This window comes from Notolepis coatsorum (genome assembly GCF_963971535.1).
Source record: "Notolepis coatsorum genome assembly, chromosome: 15".
NCBI lineage: Eukaryota > Metazoa > Chordata > Actinopteri > Aulopiformes > Paralepididae > Notolepis > Notolepis coatsorum.
The window spans coordinates 83,532,829-83,550,328 of record NC_140179.1 but is presented as its reverse complement, the minus strand read 5'-3'; the positions used below and the strand labels follow the sequence as shown (position 1 = coordinate 83,550,328).

Genomic DNA, 17,500 nt, shown 5'->3' with positions numbered 1-17,500 from the left:
TTAACTGTTCAAGGTTTAAGCACACAGAAGGTGTAACAGAATCACACCCAACCATAGTTAGTAGACAACGTTGTCCTAATAAATCAAATGAGTCATATAAATATTCAATCGCAGCAGGGACCTCAACAGGGATCGCACCATTGTGCAGGGCTGGGGGAAAACAGAATCTCGGGTTCCACAGCAAATGTTCAATTGCAGCTATTGACCAAGTCCAAGGTTCCCAATTTTCATTTTCCCAGTGGCTGCTCGTAAATAGGCCTTAATAGTTTGTTATTCTCCCCTGTCAAAGACAGACATACTTGGCAACTCAATTCCACGGTCAACCAGTCCGGAATGTTCTTCATAGTCCCGCATAAAATAATGTTAGCAACACACACAACACGTTCTCAATTTACATCATGTCTGTACCGTATCATTAAGAGACAGCTATGCTTGGGGAAGGGGAAGGGGCCTGGGGGAACATACAAAAAAAAAAGAATACTACATGTCAACCTCTCTTCTCTGGGTGTTGTAGGAACCTCAGTCACCCTCTCTTCTCTGGGTGTAGTACAGTATGAACCTCAGTCAACCTTGTCATTGGCGTGAAACTTCCTCATGGAACCAATCTGTCATTCCCTGTTGGTTTTAAACCCATGTGTCGGTCCATGATGTCATAACCACCCTATAGGAAGGCTCGAAGCGCAGATCAAATCATACAATTTTAAAAAGAAAATGACAATAAAATGGGAAATAAGATAGAAAATAATAAGATGAAAATAAAAACAATACAGTGCCTTTATAGCCCTATACGCTCTATACAAACCCACTTTCTATCGAACTGTTCACCTTGCAACCTAATCAGATGAGTCATCCTCTCCATGTCCTGAATTTCTTTAACTTTGTTTAGCCATTGGTTATGTGTTGGGGGACTGGGTTTTAACCAATTAATTGTGATCATTTTCTTGGCAGCAGTTAACAGTATTTGAAGAAGATACACACTTTTCCTTCCCTCAATGCCCTCCGGTATGACTCCGAGGATGGCAGTTTTGAAATCTTGTGGAATGTCCATGCCGAATACTTTTTTTACATCCCTGAATACATCATCCCAAAAGTGACATCATTTTGGGCATGTCCAGAAAATGTGTGTATGGTTACCTATTTGTTCACCACATCCCCTCCAGCATTCGCTTGTGGGAGTCGTACCTGCTTTAGCAGTCAATAAGGGGGTCTTGAAAAACCTACTAATGACCTTCCATTTATATTCTCTGCAGGAATTAGAATTAGTCACCTTATGTGCTTCAGTACAAACATTGAACCACTCCTCTTGTGAGATCTCCTGTTGGAGCTCAGCCTCCCACTTCAACTTAATGTATAGCGAGTCGTTGTGGTTCATTGATATTAGGTTTTGATATAATTTAGAAAGAATTTTTTGTATTGAAGCATCAATTTGGATTTTATCTATGAAGCGTTCTATTGCAGAAGGGTGTCGAATTTTGTCCCAATCTTCCTGGTTTTCAAAAAAATTCCTTAATTGGAGACATCTGAAAAAGTCAGTACTAGGAAGGCTAAACTCCACTCTGAGTTGTTCGAAAGATTTAAGCTGGCCGGAGTAAATAAATTGGTGAACAAATTTCAGACCCTTTGTCCTCCATCCCCTGAATCCTGCATCCAAAGTTGATAGTGTAAAGTCCCCAATGAAACCAATTGAGGTCAGGCCCGATGTTAACTCTTTCAGTGCCACGCCTGGTTTTCCGTTTTACCGCTTGAATGCCACCATCGGCGCCAATGTTAACGTTAATATCGCCTAATCTATGTTTTAAATTATGTGTCTAATCTGCCCATCGCATTATCAAAGACTATTTTCCAGTCAGTGCTGTGAAGACAGATTGTTTTTTTATCGCGTCGTTTCCATTTCAGAGCAGTTAGAAAAGCCCCCGTTTTGATATAAAAAACAGCTCATTCTGGAGCATTCTATGAAAATCGTCTTTTAGTGGAATATTCCACAACGTTGATATTCGTCGGCCTTTTTATGAATCGTTTTCAAATAAACGCTAGATGATCAATATTATACGTGCACGCACGCACATTACGGCCGCGCACTGATAATCGCCCCGTTGATTTCCTCTCGGACTTTTACAGTGAAACCGAAAGAAGACATTTCACAAAACAGCTTATAACTTCATCAAACTTACTCCGATTATCCTACCACTGATAACACAGAGTCCTTACCTGACATCAGATGGTATCCAACTGGTATATTCCAATTCCTGATCACCATTCGAAAAAATCGATAAGTGTATGGATCCAACGCGACACAGTAGATCTCTATGATCCGCGGGGATCTGAGGCTCCAGAATGAACTGTGGTAACCCCGGCTGGATCAGTGAACTGGAAAATGTGGAGTACCGGATTTTTTTCCCCATTCATTTTCATTGAGTCCATTCCAAAATCACTTATGTCATCTGGGAGACGACAGGGGGCGCTTTTTTCCACACTGATCGTCAGCGCCCCTCGGCTATACTCGGGTAGGCTCGGGTGATGCAATAATTTTTCAGATCGCAAAAAAAGAAAAAAAAGAAAAATCAGAGAAATCTCGTGAGTGGCTAGCAACCACCTATAAAAAAAACACGAGAAATCTCGTGAGTGGCACTGAAAGAGTTAAAGGCAACCTGAACTCTTTCTGGACCTCTCTCCATATTTTTATCGTGAATCTGGACCACACACCTATTGAGTCCTCCCTTATCTTATGTCCAGAGAATAATAAGGTAGTAAGTTGTTTCTGTGTAGTCTTTTTCCATTTTTAACCATCTTGATGACAAATCATCTGTAATCCAGGTGTGCAAGGGTCTAAGTTGAGCAGCCCAAAAATTATATTTGAGGTTAGGGAGGGCCAAACCGCCAGCAGTTTTGGCCAGCTGTAATGTTTTGAAATGCACTCTAGGTAATTTCCCCTGCCATATTAAACGTGAGAGTAATCGATTTAGTCAATTAAAAGTGGGGTTATCAATTGGGATGGGCAGCATTTGAAACGGATACAGTAGTCTAGGGAGTATGTTCAATCTGATTATTTCCACCCTCCCTATCAAGGAAAGAGGCAGAACAGTCCATATATCCACGTCCTCTCTGATCTTATTGATAAGCCTTGTGTAGTTGGCTTTATACAATTGGTCAAATGTGGGTGTTATAGTAATGCCTAAATATACCAGTACTTGGCCATTTAAAACATAAATGTTCCCCCCAATGGCCAGTGCCTCTGTTTTGTCTATGTTAATTTTATATCCAGAGTAATAACCAAATGTTTTAATTTTACTCATAAGGCATGTAATCGACCTCACTGGGTCGGATAGGTAGAGGAGGACATCGTCCGCATACAATGAAATCTTATGTTCTTCCCCTCCCACGTTCACTCCCCTGATATTCACCTCTTCCCTTATCAATTGGGCCAGCACTTCTATTGAAATATCGTACAGTAGAGGAGAAAGACTGCAACCCTGCCTAACTCCCCGTTGTAGGCTGAAGGGAGTAGAAATGTTGCCATTCACATGCACAGAGGACTTCAAATCTGAATATAATACTCTAATATAATTAATAAATATTGGGCCAAAACCAAATTTTTCTAAAGTTTGAAATACAAATTCCCATGAAACCCGGTCAAAAGCCTTTTCGGCATCCAGCCCTAAGACCATTGCTTCATCCTGACCCTTCTGAGAAAACGCCATCACATTCAAGAGCCATCGTATATTATTACCAGAATATCTGCCTGTAATGAATCCTGTTTGATCAGGGTGTCTAATTTCTTTTATAACCGAGTTCATCCTCCGGGCTAAAATAGTGGTGAGCTCCTTTAAATCACAGTTGAGCAAACTTATTGGACAGTAGGACCCACATAGTGTTGCATCTTTCCCTTCTTTGTGTATTACTGTGATAATAGCATCCCCCCACGTCTCAGGGAGTGTGTTTGTCTGGAATGAGTGGTCGTATGCCTTCAGTAACAAGGGGGCTAAAATGTCCACGAATGTCTTATAGAAATCGTTAGAAAATCCATCCGGACCTGGACTTTTATTATAGATTTCTAATTACTTCTCTAATTTAAAACATTCTAGATAGATCATTCTTTAAAACATTGTAGATAGATAGTTCTGTGTTCCTCCATTCATTATTTTATTTGTTTCTCTCTTCTCTTCAGGTGGTGTATCGTCTGAAGGAGAAGGTTCAGTTGAAAGCCCCACCCTCCAACCTCCACCTGACCCCAACCTCCTCCCCTGACCCTGCCCAGAGGTCAAAGGGCACCAAGGTAAGTCAGAATCACATGGGGAATGTCCTGCAGCATAAAATACCAAACATCTCGTTGAAGTGACATTAGATATCCTGAGAGGAAAGTGGCAAGTTCTCCTCTAATAAATAATTTTCAATCATTTAAATAAGTCAAATTATTGTTGTTTTTTAAAGGTTGCGACCTCAGGATGCATGGTCCAGGCCGAGCTCCCTCCAACCACATCCACACCCACTCTGCCGCAGCAGCCAATCGTAGCCTGCCGCCTCCCAGCTCCTCCCACTGCCCCCCTGCCGAGGTAAATGATTGTATGACCTTTTTTCCCCTCTCCACTCAGAAACCTTTTGTGGTCAACTCCTCTTTGAGGCATGGTTTTGACTGTACAGATTGTTATTAGATGGTGTAGAGCCAGAGAACCTTTTTCCCATTCTTCTCTGGAGAGCTTCTCTGTACTTCCCTGAAATCTGAGTTGTGATGTGTGATGTCACTAATAGGTTGAACCTATCATGGTCCAATATGGTAACTTAACACCTTAAAGGCCCTCCTCCCATAGTCGAGCGGAACGTATGCGGACCGGACTCCGCGGAGGTCCGCACGGACTCAAAACATACTCAAAGCGGACTCCAAGTGCGAAGCTCCAATTTTCTAACCGCGCGGACGTCCGCTCACTTGGTGTCACACAAAGAGTAGGGCAGGATCATGATTAAATGAGTAGGATTGGTCCGGTAAAACGTCGGCAGGTAGATGACGCTAAATTTTGTTTTACTATCGCTAATCGTCATCCATTCCAATTCATATACATTTGGACCATGTTTTTTTTCATCATCTGAAGACATTTGAGATGTTTGAATGGCTTTTCAAAAAGAAGTGTGTAAAACTGCCAGTTTTATTTCGAAATATTGGAAACGGAGATAACCTAGACTCTTTATTTTGACATCGGATGACGACGACATGACAGAAGTCTAAACAGCGTGGGAAAAATTGTGTAAACTGGCGCGAGACAGGAAATTGGTACGCGGAGGTACGCTCGACTATGAAAGCTCAAAGAGTCCGCGCGGACCTCCGTGGAGTCCGCTCCTCGTACGTTCCTCTCGACTATGGGAGGGCCTTTAGCCTCAGCATACAGAGAATGTTAGCCTCAGCATACAGAGAATGTTGCTGACCATAATGCAGGTAAATATAGTTGTACTGCACCAAATTCTGCTATGAATTAATACACTGAAGGTTGAATTCTGCTATGAATTAATACACTGAAGGTTGAATTCTGCTATGAATTAATACACTGAAGGCAATGTTAGCTGTGTTGTGCTGCGGCTGCAGTATATTACTATATATATATATATATATATATATATATATATATATATATATATATATATATAACAGCTTTATTAACTATTTTATTATACTGTAATTACAAAGTGAATTTGTGTCACTGGTCCAACGTGTCAGTCTAATGTAAGGGAAGCAGAGTGATGCTTTAGCAAGGCAGTGTTGCTATGGTTACAGGTGCATCGCCATGAGGGTTCAGCACTTTGAACTAAGCGTGGTGTAATATCTGTTACGGTATCAAAACACATACAAATGTTTAGTTAACGATTTATTCTAATATCCTGTTTTTCTCTTAGGCCTGTACCCATTCCTGTTACCGACAACAGAGACCCCGCCCCCCTGAGTGCTCCTCCAATCACCAGCAGTAAGGAGCTGAAGCCCTGCCCTTCCCCTTTCAAAATGAAAACTGCTGCTGGACTACAGGAGAGGTGAGAGAGAGACAGAGAGACAGAGAGACATAGAGAGAGACAGGACGACAGTGGCTTGGGAGGTAGAGCAGTCATCTGGTAATCCAGAGGTTCCCGGTTAGATTCCCGCTCCTCCTGGGCAGCGTGTCAAAGTGTCCTTGAGCAAGACACTTAACCCCTTACTGCTGTTCGCCTCCACCGTCGGTGTGTGAATGTGTAAGACAAGTGAATGGGTAAAATGTGAGGAACAAATTGTAAAGCGCTTTGGATAAATGCACCCTTTACCATTTACCATTTACAGAGAGAGACATCGAGATAGAGAAGGAGAGGGAGACATATATAGAGAGAGACACATAGAGAGAGACACACAGACAGAGGGAGCGAGAGAGGAGAGGAGGGGAGGGGGGGGGTGGAGAGGTGAAGAATGGAGAGGAGAGAGGAGAGGAGGGAAAGTAGCTGTTGTTTCAGAACCACGGACAGTGCTGTTTGGTGTATAGAATACTCTTGCATAGTAAGGAAACTAAACATATCAAGATGGATCTTCCAAATGTTGTTTATTGCACAGATATGTGTTTCCTGGCATATTGGTTATTTCACAGATATGCATTTCCCTGTGTATTCCTATCAAATAAGTGCATTTGCTGTAACACTGCTGAGTGATATGTCTATAAAAGGAAGGAACAAGAACTTTGAGATTCTGTTCATATGAGTCATATACTCAGCCTCTCGCTCATCTAGGGCGGTGGTTTGGAAAGTCACTACAGTAGGTCTGAGGCAGTGACACGAAGGTGAAAAGTCACTACAGTAGGTCTGAGGCCTGACATCCAGGTGAAAAGTCACTACAGTAGGTCTGAGGCAGTGACATCAAGGTGAAAAGTCACTACAGTAGGTCTGAGGCAGTGAAATCAAGGTGAAAAGTCACTACAGCAGGTCAGTGACACGAAGGTGAAAAGTCACTACAGCAGGTCTGAGGCAGTGACATCAAGGTGAAAAGTCACTACAGTAGGTCTGAGGCAGTGACATCAAGGTGAAAAGTCACTACAGCAGGTCAGTGACACGAAGGTGAAAAGTCACTACAGTAGGTCTGAGGCAGTGACATCAAGGTGAAAAGTCACTACAGTAGGTATGAGGCAGTGACACGAAGGTGAAAAGTCACTACAGTAGGTCTGAGGCAGTGACATGAAGGTGAAAAGTCACTACAGTAGGTCTGAGGCAGTGACATCAAGGTGAAAAGTCACTACAGCAGGTCTGAGGCAGTGACATCAAGGTGAAAAGTCACTACAGTAGGTCTGGGGTGCTGACATCAAGGTGAAAAGTCACTACAGTATGTCTGAGGCAGTGACATCAAGGTGTGGGTTACAATCGGAAGACTACTGTATGTGAGAATGCACTGTGTGTCCTTATTTTGATCTCAGTCAGGTTATGAAACATAAAGACACAACGGTCTGTATGTTATTGTTGGATCTCAGATAGAAGTGGGTGGTCCAAGACGTTGTTCCTTTAACCTTTAACCTGTGATTGTTCCAACTGTCAGGTGGTATGATGCGTGAGAGAGAGAGGGAGAGATGGGGGCAATAGTATATGGGAGTGTGTGTGTGTGTGTGTGTGTGTGTGTGTGTGTGTGTGTGTGTGTGTGTGTGTGTGTGTGTGTGTGTGTGTGTGTGTGTGTGTGTGTGTGTGTGTGTGTGTGTGTGTGTGTGTGTGTGTGTGTGTGTGTGTGTGTGTGTGTGTGTGTGTGTGTGTGTGCGTGCGTGCGTGCGTGCGTGCGTGCGTGCGTGTGTGTGTGTGTGCGTCTGTGTGTGTGTGTGCTTGTCTTCATGTTACAGGGTCATCAGGGTTCATGATAGTGTTTACATGGAGGGAAATGTGTGGTTTCCCCGACACCTCTACATGTATACATTGTTTCAACCATCTCTCTGTGTGTGTGTGTGTGTGTGTGTGTGTGTGTGTGTGTGTGTGTGTGTGTGTGTGTGTGTGTGTGTGTGTGTGTGTGTGTGTGTGTGTGTGTGTGTGTGTGTGTGTGTGTGTGCTCTGTGTCAGGCCACGCTGTTGTTTATGGAGAAGGGAGTGGGTTGATTTCCTGTAGAACAGATATGTAGAAGTAGCACATTAATAACAGTGCCTGTATTGAGCTGTCACTCTGCCTCTACATTCATCTATCTCTGAGAATGAGTCAACACAGTAAGTCACGTTATTGCCTGGAGCCACGCCCTCGTATGTCATGACCTCAACCTGACCTCAACATCATGGCTGCCAAGACGTTGGGTGTTATAAGTTAACTCATAGTGGCCTGAGAGTGCATGGCCACAGTCTCTACTTGTTATAACTCATAGTTGCCTGAGAGTGCATGGCCACAGTCTCTAGGGTTGTCCCAGACTAAGGATTTGGATAGTCGACTTTGATTGGCCGAAATGAGCCGATAGTTCACTATTATTCGACTATGTAAAAAGAAAAAAGAGAAGAAAAAAGTATAATTTTAAATGATCTTTTTTTCTTTTTTTTTCATTCCATTTGGGCTGTGGGGGTGCTTAATGTCTGAAGGAGTCGACGGAAGGCTTCTTGTCCTCTGCAAAAGCATGCAATTGGTCCACTGATGGATACATCTTGATATTTGTCTAGTCTAGTGTGTTCATTAGATGGGTGAAATCCTCTTTCAGTGCCTCTGTGCCTTGTTTTCTTAGGCAGTTAGCCTCTGGTATGCGTGCCATTAGCGTTAGCCACGCTTCTAGGCCTCTTTTCTTTTGGAAAGAATGATACAAAAAAATACAAAAAAGGAGGCCTATAATACTTTTATTTTTTATTTATTTTTTCGACTAAGAGGTTGGCAATCGACTACGGCTCCTTTCGATCGATTAGTAGACTATTCGACTAATAGGGGTCAGCCCTTGTTATAACTCATACTGGGATGAGAGTGGATGGTCACAGACTCTACTTGTTATAACTCATAGTGGCCTGAGAGTGGATGGTCACAGACTCTACTTGTTATAACAAAGGTTATTCTATAACCCTAGTTATATGAGTATAGTGAGCGCTCTGCTCTATTGGAACTATCCCTTTAATCATACTAACAATGAAAAAACTTTCTCCACATGTACACACCTACTCACCTCTGCCTGGCCACACCCACATCTGCTCCTATATAAGCGGGGTCGTGGCCACACAATCAGCTCCTTCCCCAGTCTTTCACCGCCAAAAAGGGAAGACCGTGGGGTCCTCAGTGAGTCAGAGCAGAGCGCTCGCTAAACTCATATAACTAGGGTTATAGAATAACCTTCATTATAAATTGCATAGCTTTACGCTCTGCTCTATTGGAACACAGGAGCTGAGCAGAGCGGAAAGCTCGACAGATGTACCCGCTGAGGCCCCCTACAACCATCAGAATACCGGGGAGGATCTGAGCCCCCCGGCCCCCCCTAGCGGGGGACGGGAGGGAGATTGGACCCGACTGTGCGAAGAGGGTTTAGCACCTCAAACGCACAGGGTGAGCAGACCGTGGGACTTACCTTTGTTTAGAAGGGCCTGCGACCACTCGAGCGCGGATCCCACATGCCACCAGGGAACGGACGTGAAGCAAAAAAACCCTGTCACAGCCCCCAACATCATGGGGTCGGGGTTCAAAAGAAACCAAACCCCGTGGCAAGGCCGTAGCAGCGAAGCGCGGAGGAGGTCCCAGCCCTAGGCCACAACCCGAGGACTAGGACCCCCTGAAAAAGGGGCCTGGTGAGGCCAACGAGGCTGCGGCATCGAGACCCCACCAGACGGTCACTGGTGACACCAGCCCCCACATCGCCAGCGTATCGGACAGGGCCTAAATCAGGTGAAGGCCCTTCCCCCCTTGGCACGCCGCTCTGAACCACTCTTTTTCAAGGAGGCTACCCCCCCACAATACTGTGGGGCCAGCTGGCGTGCCGGGGAGACAACCCTCCAAGGAGGTTGATCCCTCAATCCAGGCAACAGGTCCCAAGAGCATAACTCGACCTGTGCCCGGAGCACTGCGGACTAGACAGGCGCCTAAGGGGTCTACTGTAAAAACAGTATCCCGGCGGAAGGGGTGTTCGGTATGCTGTGCACTATGTCACAATCTCCACGAAATCCGACCCCGCCAATTTATTAATCCTGCGGGGTCGAGGTTCAGAGAAAGAGGCTGACACAATTGGTAAACGTCATGAAAGATGCAGGGGCATACTCTCGGGCAGACGGGGTCAGGCCCGGCCTCAACCCGAGAGTCGACTCTGCTACCAACACACCGGGGAGCCAAACACCCCCCTATGTTTAGTTTAACAGGAGGCGGTTGCTCCCTTAACCCACTAAGAAAACTCAGAAACATAACATGCGCGTATACACAGGCTATACAAGCAGTTCAAGCGTTTCAGGTTGCAAAAGGGTTAACCCAGGCCAACAGGTTATCGAGGACGAGGCCCGACCTGGGCCTGGCGGACCGGGACCTACACAGGGATGCATAGAGGAGTTGACAGGCAACCTCCTCGACAGCCCCCTCCTATCCCCGGCTTAGCAGGGAGGGAGGGGTGAAACAAATGGAGAAGGACCGAGCCCCCTAACATAGTGCAAGGTACAACACAGTAAGGACCAAGCACGACACTGTTAAGGGCAACTCGTGGTGGCATCCATATGACACACACATTCATGACATCAATCCCTGCGACGTCCGGCCCGACCCGGCATTTCCCCCTTGGAAAAGTACAAAGTCCTTCGGGGTACCAGAACTGCAGATCTGCGCCCCGGCGGGCAAGGGGTTAACTGATCCGGTCCGGCGTGACCAGAACCAGTCCCGTGTCCTAGTCACGCCGCCCTCCCCAGTCCTAAGACGGGGGTAGGTCTCCCTCCCAGCCAACCGCATAAAAAACGCCGTTTTTATGATGTTTGGTCAACCAAGGTGCGCCGGCCTACAAAGTGGTTTCAACATTGAAAGCACCCAGGGCCAGCGCCAATCGGTCTCGAAAGACCATACGCTGATTTTATAAACAGCGTATATGCTCGCAAAGAACCCAAGAACAGTGACAGCGAATTTCTAACAAGAAAGAGCCTCACAACGTTTCCCTTCGCTGTCTGGGACGAGCAGCAGGGAGCTGGTCTACAAAAGACACAGACACGGGTCCTCACATGACGAGCCTGGGAATAACAACCACATCAATTCTGCTCCTTATGTAAGAGGGGAAGACAGCGGTCTACCCAGAGAGACCTCAACACGAGTAAACAATTGAAAAAGGTTCATGTAACACATTGGACCATGACTCTCTGAGGAGGAGGCTCTGAAACTCCCTGAGGAGGAGGCTCTGAACTCCCTGAGGAGGAGGCTCTGACCCAATATACACTACTGGTAGGGAGCAGAGTAGAAGACAATTGTCCCTACTACATTGCACCACATATCTTTACAATGACAGTGGCCTGTAGCACAGGCCCTGTAACTCACGGACATGTCTCTTGGCCACTAAAAAAAACGTGCTTGTGCTTCAATGGCCTCTCGAGCCTGGGAATAAAAACGCGTCAATTCTGCTCTTCACGTAAGAGGAGAAGACAGCGATTCTCCCAGAGAGACCACAACGTGAGTAAAAACAATTGAAAAAGGTTCATGTAACACATTGGACCAAGACTCTCTGAGGAGGAGACTCTGAAAACTCTGAGGAGGCTCTCACACTGAGAGGGAAGTTCTGAAACTCAGAGGAGGCTCTGAACTCCCTGAAGAGGAGGCTCTGACCCAATATACACTACTGGTACGGAGCAGAGTAGAAGATAAATTGTCTCTACTGCATTGCATCACCTATCCTTTACAATGACAGCGGTCTGTAGCACAGGCCCTGTAACTCACGGACATGTCTCTTGGCCAATAAGAAAACGCGCCTGTGACGTTTTCAAATGGCCGGGGGAAACCTGTGTCCCACCTACCCTGATTCGGTGTGGGAGACAGGAAAATCCCCCCGAGAACGAGAGAGAGAACGCCCTCGACAGGGAGACTGATAGGTAGAAAGGCACAACATCTTGGCCAATCAGTTTCGTAAGGATATAACTATATCCGGGAGGGGAGAGGTTTATTTTACCCACCCCCTCACCACCTCACCCCTGATACAACGCCAAAAGAAAGCAGAGCCGTGCCACCAGGTGCATGGCGCGCCAGATGAAAGCACATACTTACCTGTAGAGTAAAAGCTTTACATCATGCACGCCAGCCACAGCCGATAACCTCGTTTGTGTAAAAAACAGGTTTTATCCACGGCTCTGGCTTATGTGTGAAAAACTTGCCACCCGTTATTTTTATCATTACCCTTAAGCAAAGAAAAAATTACAAGCTAAAGAGAGGGAGTCAAGCCCTTGGTCATATGCCACCACTATGTACAACTCTGTAGGTTAACACCCAGCCAGTTGCGGACTCAAGCCACGTTTCCTAAACGTTACATGAAACACACAGACAACTTCTCATCATACAATAAAAACCGAGTTCATTTTACTCACGTAAGAAGAATGCTGTTTTTAAGTAGAGAGAAAGACATAAGCCTTGGCCAAATGCTAGAACTTACAACCTTGCTAAGCTATACAAAATAGCGACCAACACAATTTTCAAAGAAAACTGTACAACACTCAAAGCAAGAAAAAGCAACCTCAGCATTTCTAACTGCGAGTTCACATAGCACACGTCGTATCTCCCAAATGCAGTGAAGTAACACATGTTTTGTTAAACAAAGACATCGATATTAACCAAAAACATTCGGGAGGGGGAGGAAGGAAGAGTGGGGCATAGTGTAATGTCCTACGGACTCCTACCTGAACCCCCGGACGCAGGACGAAATGGCCACAACAACAGGTTGGTCCACCATGTTGACGAGGCCTCTCGCTGGCGGAACCAGAAGCGGCGACGGCTGGAGCCTTGCTCCGGCGCGACGGCCCCATCCTGCGGCCGGTCATGGTGCAGGCCCGACGACATCTTCTGCCAGAGATGACGCCGTAGTCAGAGTGCTCAGGGCCCGCTACTCCCTCACGGCTAGCGCCAATGATTATAGCACAAGCTAACAGCTAACTCTGGGCTGACTGATAGCATCAAGCTAACATTTCTAGCCTAACGGCTTAGCCTAACAGCTAACTGGCTAACAGTTAGCTTTTACCGGCTATCGATAGCCACCAGCTAACGCAGTAGCAAGCTACTACTGAAGCTGTATAACGTGAGGAATAGCGATACAAGCCAACACTTCAGACAGCCGCTGTCTCTCCTTCTTTTTATCCAAAAGAAAAAGGGAAAGGCAACACACGTCCCTCTCACAGAACAGTGTTTACCAGACACAGCGGCATCGGCAGTAAGCCTCGTTGTACGCGGGCTACAGCCGTCCTGAGCTCGGAGATATTCTCATAATGAAACACCAAGCTTGCATCCTCCATGCCGGGTGTTTTCGTCTTGAAAAGCGGGGCCAGCGCGGCGGCAGAGGGTATCCGTTTTCAGAGACCCGGGGACTTGAACCGCAGACTCGGAATCACGGCCCCAGGAAAACAAAGCTACAACCTCTCTGAGGAGGAGCACTGTTTTATCATGGGGCATCAAACTAGAACCCCCTCCATGCCGCTATGGAGAGGCAACGAAGGGATTCTAGCCTGGAGCCGACCTTACGCAAGCTGTGCAGCTGCCCCCTCACAACTATAATAATAATAATAATAATAATAATAATAATAATAATAATAATAATAATAATAATAATAATAATAATAATTCATTTATTTTGTATAGCGCTTTTCAAGGACCCAAAGTCACTGACAATAGGCATAAAAGAAACAAAGAAAACAAAGAAACATAGAACCACGAGAACAATAAGAATACACAGGAACATAAAACCACGACTAACAAATACGGGAGTGAGTAGGGGAGACAGTCGGGAAGAGAGTAAGGGAAAACCAAGGGGGGGTGGGGGGGGGGCAGGAGAGGAGAGAACGTAGGGCAGGGGAAAATTGTGGTGGGTTGGAGGAGGGTGGTTATGGGTAAGGAAGGTTGAATGCTAGGGAGAACAGGTAGGTTTTGAGTCTGGATTTGAAGGTGGAGAGTGAGGGAGACTCTGAGGGAGGGAGTTCCAGAGTCGGGGTGCAGCTCGTGAGAATGCGCGGTCACCAAAACGTTTGAGTTTGGATGACAGGACAGTGAGGGAAAGAGTGGAAGAGGACCAGAGGGAACGGGTGGAGCGGTAGGGGAGAAGGAGGACAGTCAGGTAGGGGGGGGGGGGGGGGGGGGCAGGCTATGGAGGGCTTTGAAGGTGAGGAGTAGTGTTTTGAAGTTGATGCATTCCTTGATCGGGAGCCAGTGGAGGGAGTGGAGGACAGGAGTGATGTGTTTTTTAGCGGGACCGGGTATTAGTGAGGAGGCGGGCGGCTGAGTTTTGTACCATCTGCACACCTGAGGCCCGCGTCGCAAAACCCCACCCGCCCAGAGAGACCGTCAGCTCTCACATAGCCGACCGCCTCTCGAGGCATAGTATCCAGCTGCAGAGCCGGAGACAATGCCGGCGGGGATTGCTCAGCGACGCGCTAGGCTTGGGCGGTATAATTTTTTTATGATTTATGGTATGACTTTCATTTTCATCAGCGGGGGGGGGGGGCGGAGCTAACAATATACTCGTTATTACCATCACATAACGCTTATATTGAGACACGTTGACATTAGGGCCGTTCTTTCAACCTAAAAGTGCACTTTCTTCAACCTCGCACCTAAATTCCTTAGCAACCCGGCCGTGTTACCAAGTAAACAAATCACAGAACGATAGCCAGTTAGCCAGCCAGGTACCGACGTTAGCTCTCAGAACGATTAGCCACGTTAGTTAGCCAGCATCCAGCCGGGCAGAGACGTTAGCTCTCAGAACGATTAGCCACGTTAGTTAGCCAGCAACCAGCCAGGCAGAGACGTTAGCTCTCAGAACGATTAGCCACGTTAGTTAGCCAGCAACCAGCCAGGCAGAGACGTTAGCTCTCAGAACGATTAGCCACGTTAGTTAGCCAGCAACCAGCCAGGCAGAGACGTTAGCTCTCAGAACGATTAGCCACGTTAGTTAGCCAGCAACCAGCCAGGCAGAGACGTTAGCTCTCAGAACGATTAGCCACGTTAGTTAGCCAGCAACCAGCCAGGCAGAGACGTTAGCTCTCAGAACGATTAGCCACGTTAGTTAGCCAGCAACCAGCCAGGCAGAGACGTTAGCTCTCAGAACGATTAGCCACGTTAGTTAGCCAGCAACCAGCCAGGCAGAGACGTTAGCTCTCAGAACGATTAGCCACGTTAGTTAGCCAGCAACCAGCCAGGCAGAGACGTTAGCTCTCAGAACGATTAGCCACGTTAGTTAACCAGCAACCAGCCAGGCAGAGACGTTAGCTCTCAGAACGATTAGCCACGTTAGTTAGCCAGCATCCAGCCAGGCAGAGACGTTAGCTCTCAGAACGATTAGCCACGTTAGTTAGCCAGCATCCAGCCAGGCAGAGACGTTAGCTCTCAGAACGATTAGCCACGTTAGTTAGCCAGCAACCAGCCATGTGATACAAAAAGAGTCCAGAAAAGGGAGTATATACATTTGACGTAAAAACTGTACATTGGAGGAGGTTGGGTGGGGTTGTGTGGGGGGGGGGTTGGGTAGGGAGGGGTTGGGTTGGGGGGGGGGAAACACTGTACAAACAAGCAAACCTGTACATTGGAGGGGGTTGGGTTAAGACATTTACAGGGGCCAGTTTTGAATTGCAGTCTCCCATAGGTGTTCCCTGAGAGTGGTTTTGAAAGTGGGTAGTGATTCACATACCTTTACAGCTTTGGGTAGGTAGGGCGTTCCACATTGATGTGGCATAATTGCGAAACGTGTTTAGTCCCTTGTTTGAGCCGAATCTGGGTTTAACATGATTTGTGGAGCTCCCTCTGGTGTTGTGATTGTTGTATTCACTGACCTTTGGGAAGTATTTTGACATGTACATGGGTACCTTGGTCGTGTAGTGTATCTTGTAGACCAGGCCCATTGCAAGTTGCTGTACTCTGTCGTCTACTCTAAGCCATCCTAGGTTGTTAAAGTGGGCAGGGGTGAGGTGGGTTCTAGGAGTAAGGTCAAGCAGTAGTCTGACCAGTTTGTTTTGAGATGTTTGTAATTTTGTTTTTAGCGCCTTTGAGGTGCTTTGGTACCATGAGGTGCAAGCATAGTCGTAGTACCCTTGAATGAGTGCTCCTGCCAGAGTCTTCAGGGTATTCTTGTTTACCAGAGAGGAGATCCGGTACAAGAATCGAGTTCGTTGGTTGACTTTTTTTGAGTAGGTGTGTACATGTGGAGAACGTTTTTTCATTGTTAGTATGATTAAAGGGATAGTTCCAATAGAGCATAGCGTAAAGCTATACGATTTATAACTCATAGTGGGCTGAGAGTGGATGGTCACAGACTCTACCTGTTATACTGTAACTCATAGTGGGCTGAGGGTGGATGGTCACAGACTCTACCTGTTATACTGTAACTCATAGTGGGCTGAGAGTGGATGGTCACAGACTCTACCTGTTATACTGTAACTCATAGTGGGCTGAGGGTGGATGGTCACAGACTCTACTACTGTACCTTTTTTCGGGGTTATAACATCATGCATTCATGCTTGTCCCATCTCACATGACACAATAATTACTAGTATTCTGATAAATATTATAATATTATAATGAATCTCCTCATTCTATTGGGTATTCTGTTAAATATTATACTAGTATAATATTATAATGAGTCTCATGGCCCACCAGCACGAGGTGATAACAGGATGTTTTTCTTGGTGTGTGTGTGTGTGTGTGCGTGCATGCGTGTGTGTCTGTGTGTGTGTGTGTGTGTGTGTGTGCGTGTGCGTGTGCGCGTGTGTGCGTGTGTGCGTGTGTGTGTCTGTGTGTCTGTGTGTCTGTGTGTCTGTGTGTCTGTGTGTCTGCGTGTGTGCGTGTGTGCGTGCGTGTGTGTGTGTGCGTGCGTGTGTGTGAGTGTGTGCGTGAGTGAGTGTGTGTGTCTTGTCCTTCCTGGACGGCAGCCAGTCAGCAATCAAACGGACAGGAAGTAGTGGTATCCTGGAGAGGAAGTGAGTTCACACGTAGCAAGGTTAAGGAGACCCCCCTCGCATCATCCCCCTGTCCACCCTTTTATCTCCAGTCCATTACATCTCAAGACCCTCTCATCATGTACAATACAATGTACCATCCGTGGTGCTGAATGGTTCTCAAATCGAGGTCCAGGGAACACCAGGAGGGCCATCTGAATGTGGACTAGATTAAAGCTACAATTGATTGAGTCACAGATTTATTCGTTTGAATTTTGCTCTAAAACATGTCGTAACATGGACACACTGACCGAGTGGTTCCTCATGGACACACTGACTGAGTGGTTCCTCATGGACACACTGACCGAGTGGTTCCTCATGGACACACTGACCGAGTGGTTCCTCATGGACACACTGACCGAGTGGTTCCTCATGGACACACTGACTGAGTGGTTCCTCATGGACACACTGACCGAGTGGTTCCTCATGGACACAC

The 17,500-nt window shown here is 46.5% G+C and overlaps 1 protein-coding gene across 1 annotated transcript in view; it reads left to right on the top strand.

Moving 5' to 3' along the window:
* Nucleotides 1–17,500, top strand: part of LOC311242119 (receptor-type tyrosine-protein phosphatase R-like) — a gene marked incomplete at both ends in the record, with an annotated part of 104,603 nt that overhangs the window by 54,247 nt on the left and 32,856 nt on the right. The window contains 3 exons of the mRNA XM_084331074.1: nt 4,166–4,273; nt 4,429–4,550; nt 5,881–6,012. Of these exons, the coding sequence (XP_084187200.1) occupies nt 4,166–4,273; nt 4,429–4,550; nt 5,881–6,012 (362 nt within the window). The remainder of the gene's footprint in view (nt 1–4,165; nt 4,274–4,428; nt 4,551–5,880; nt 6,013–17,500) is intronic.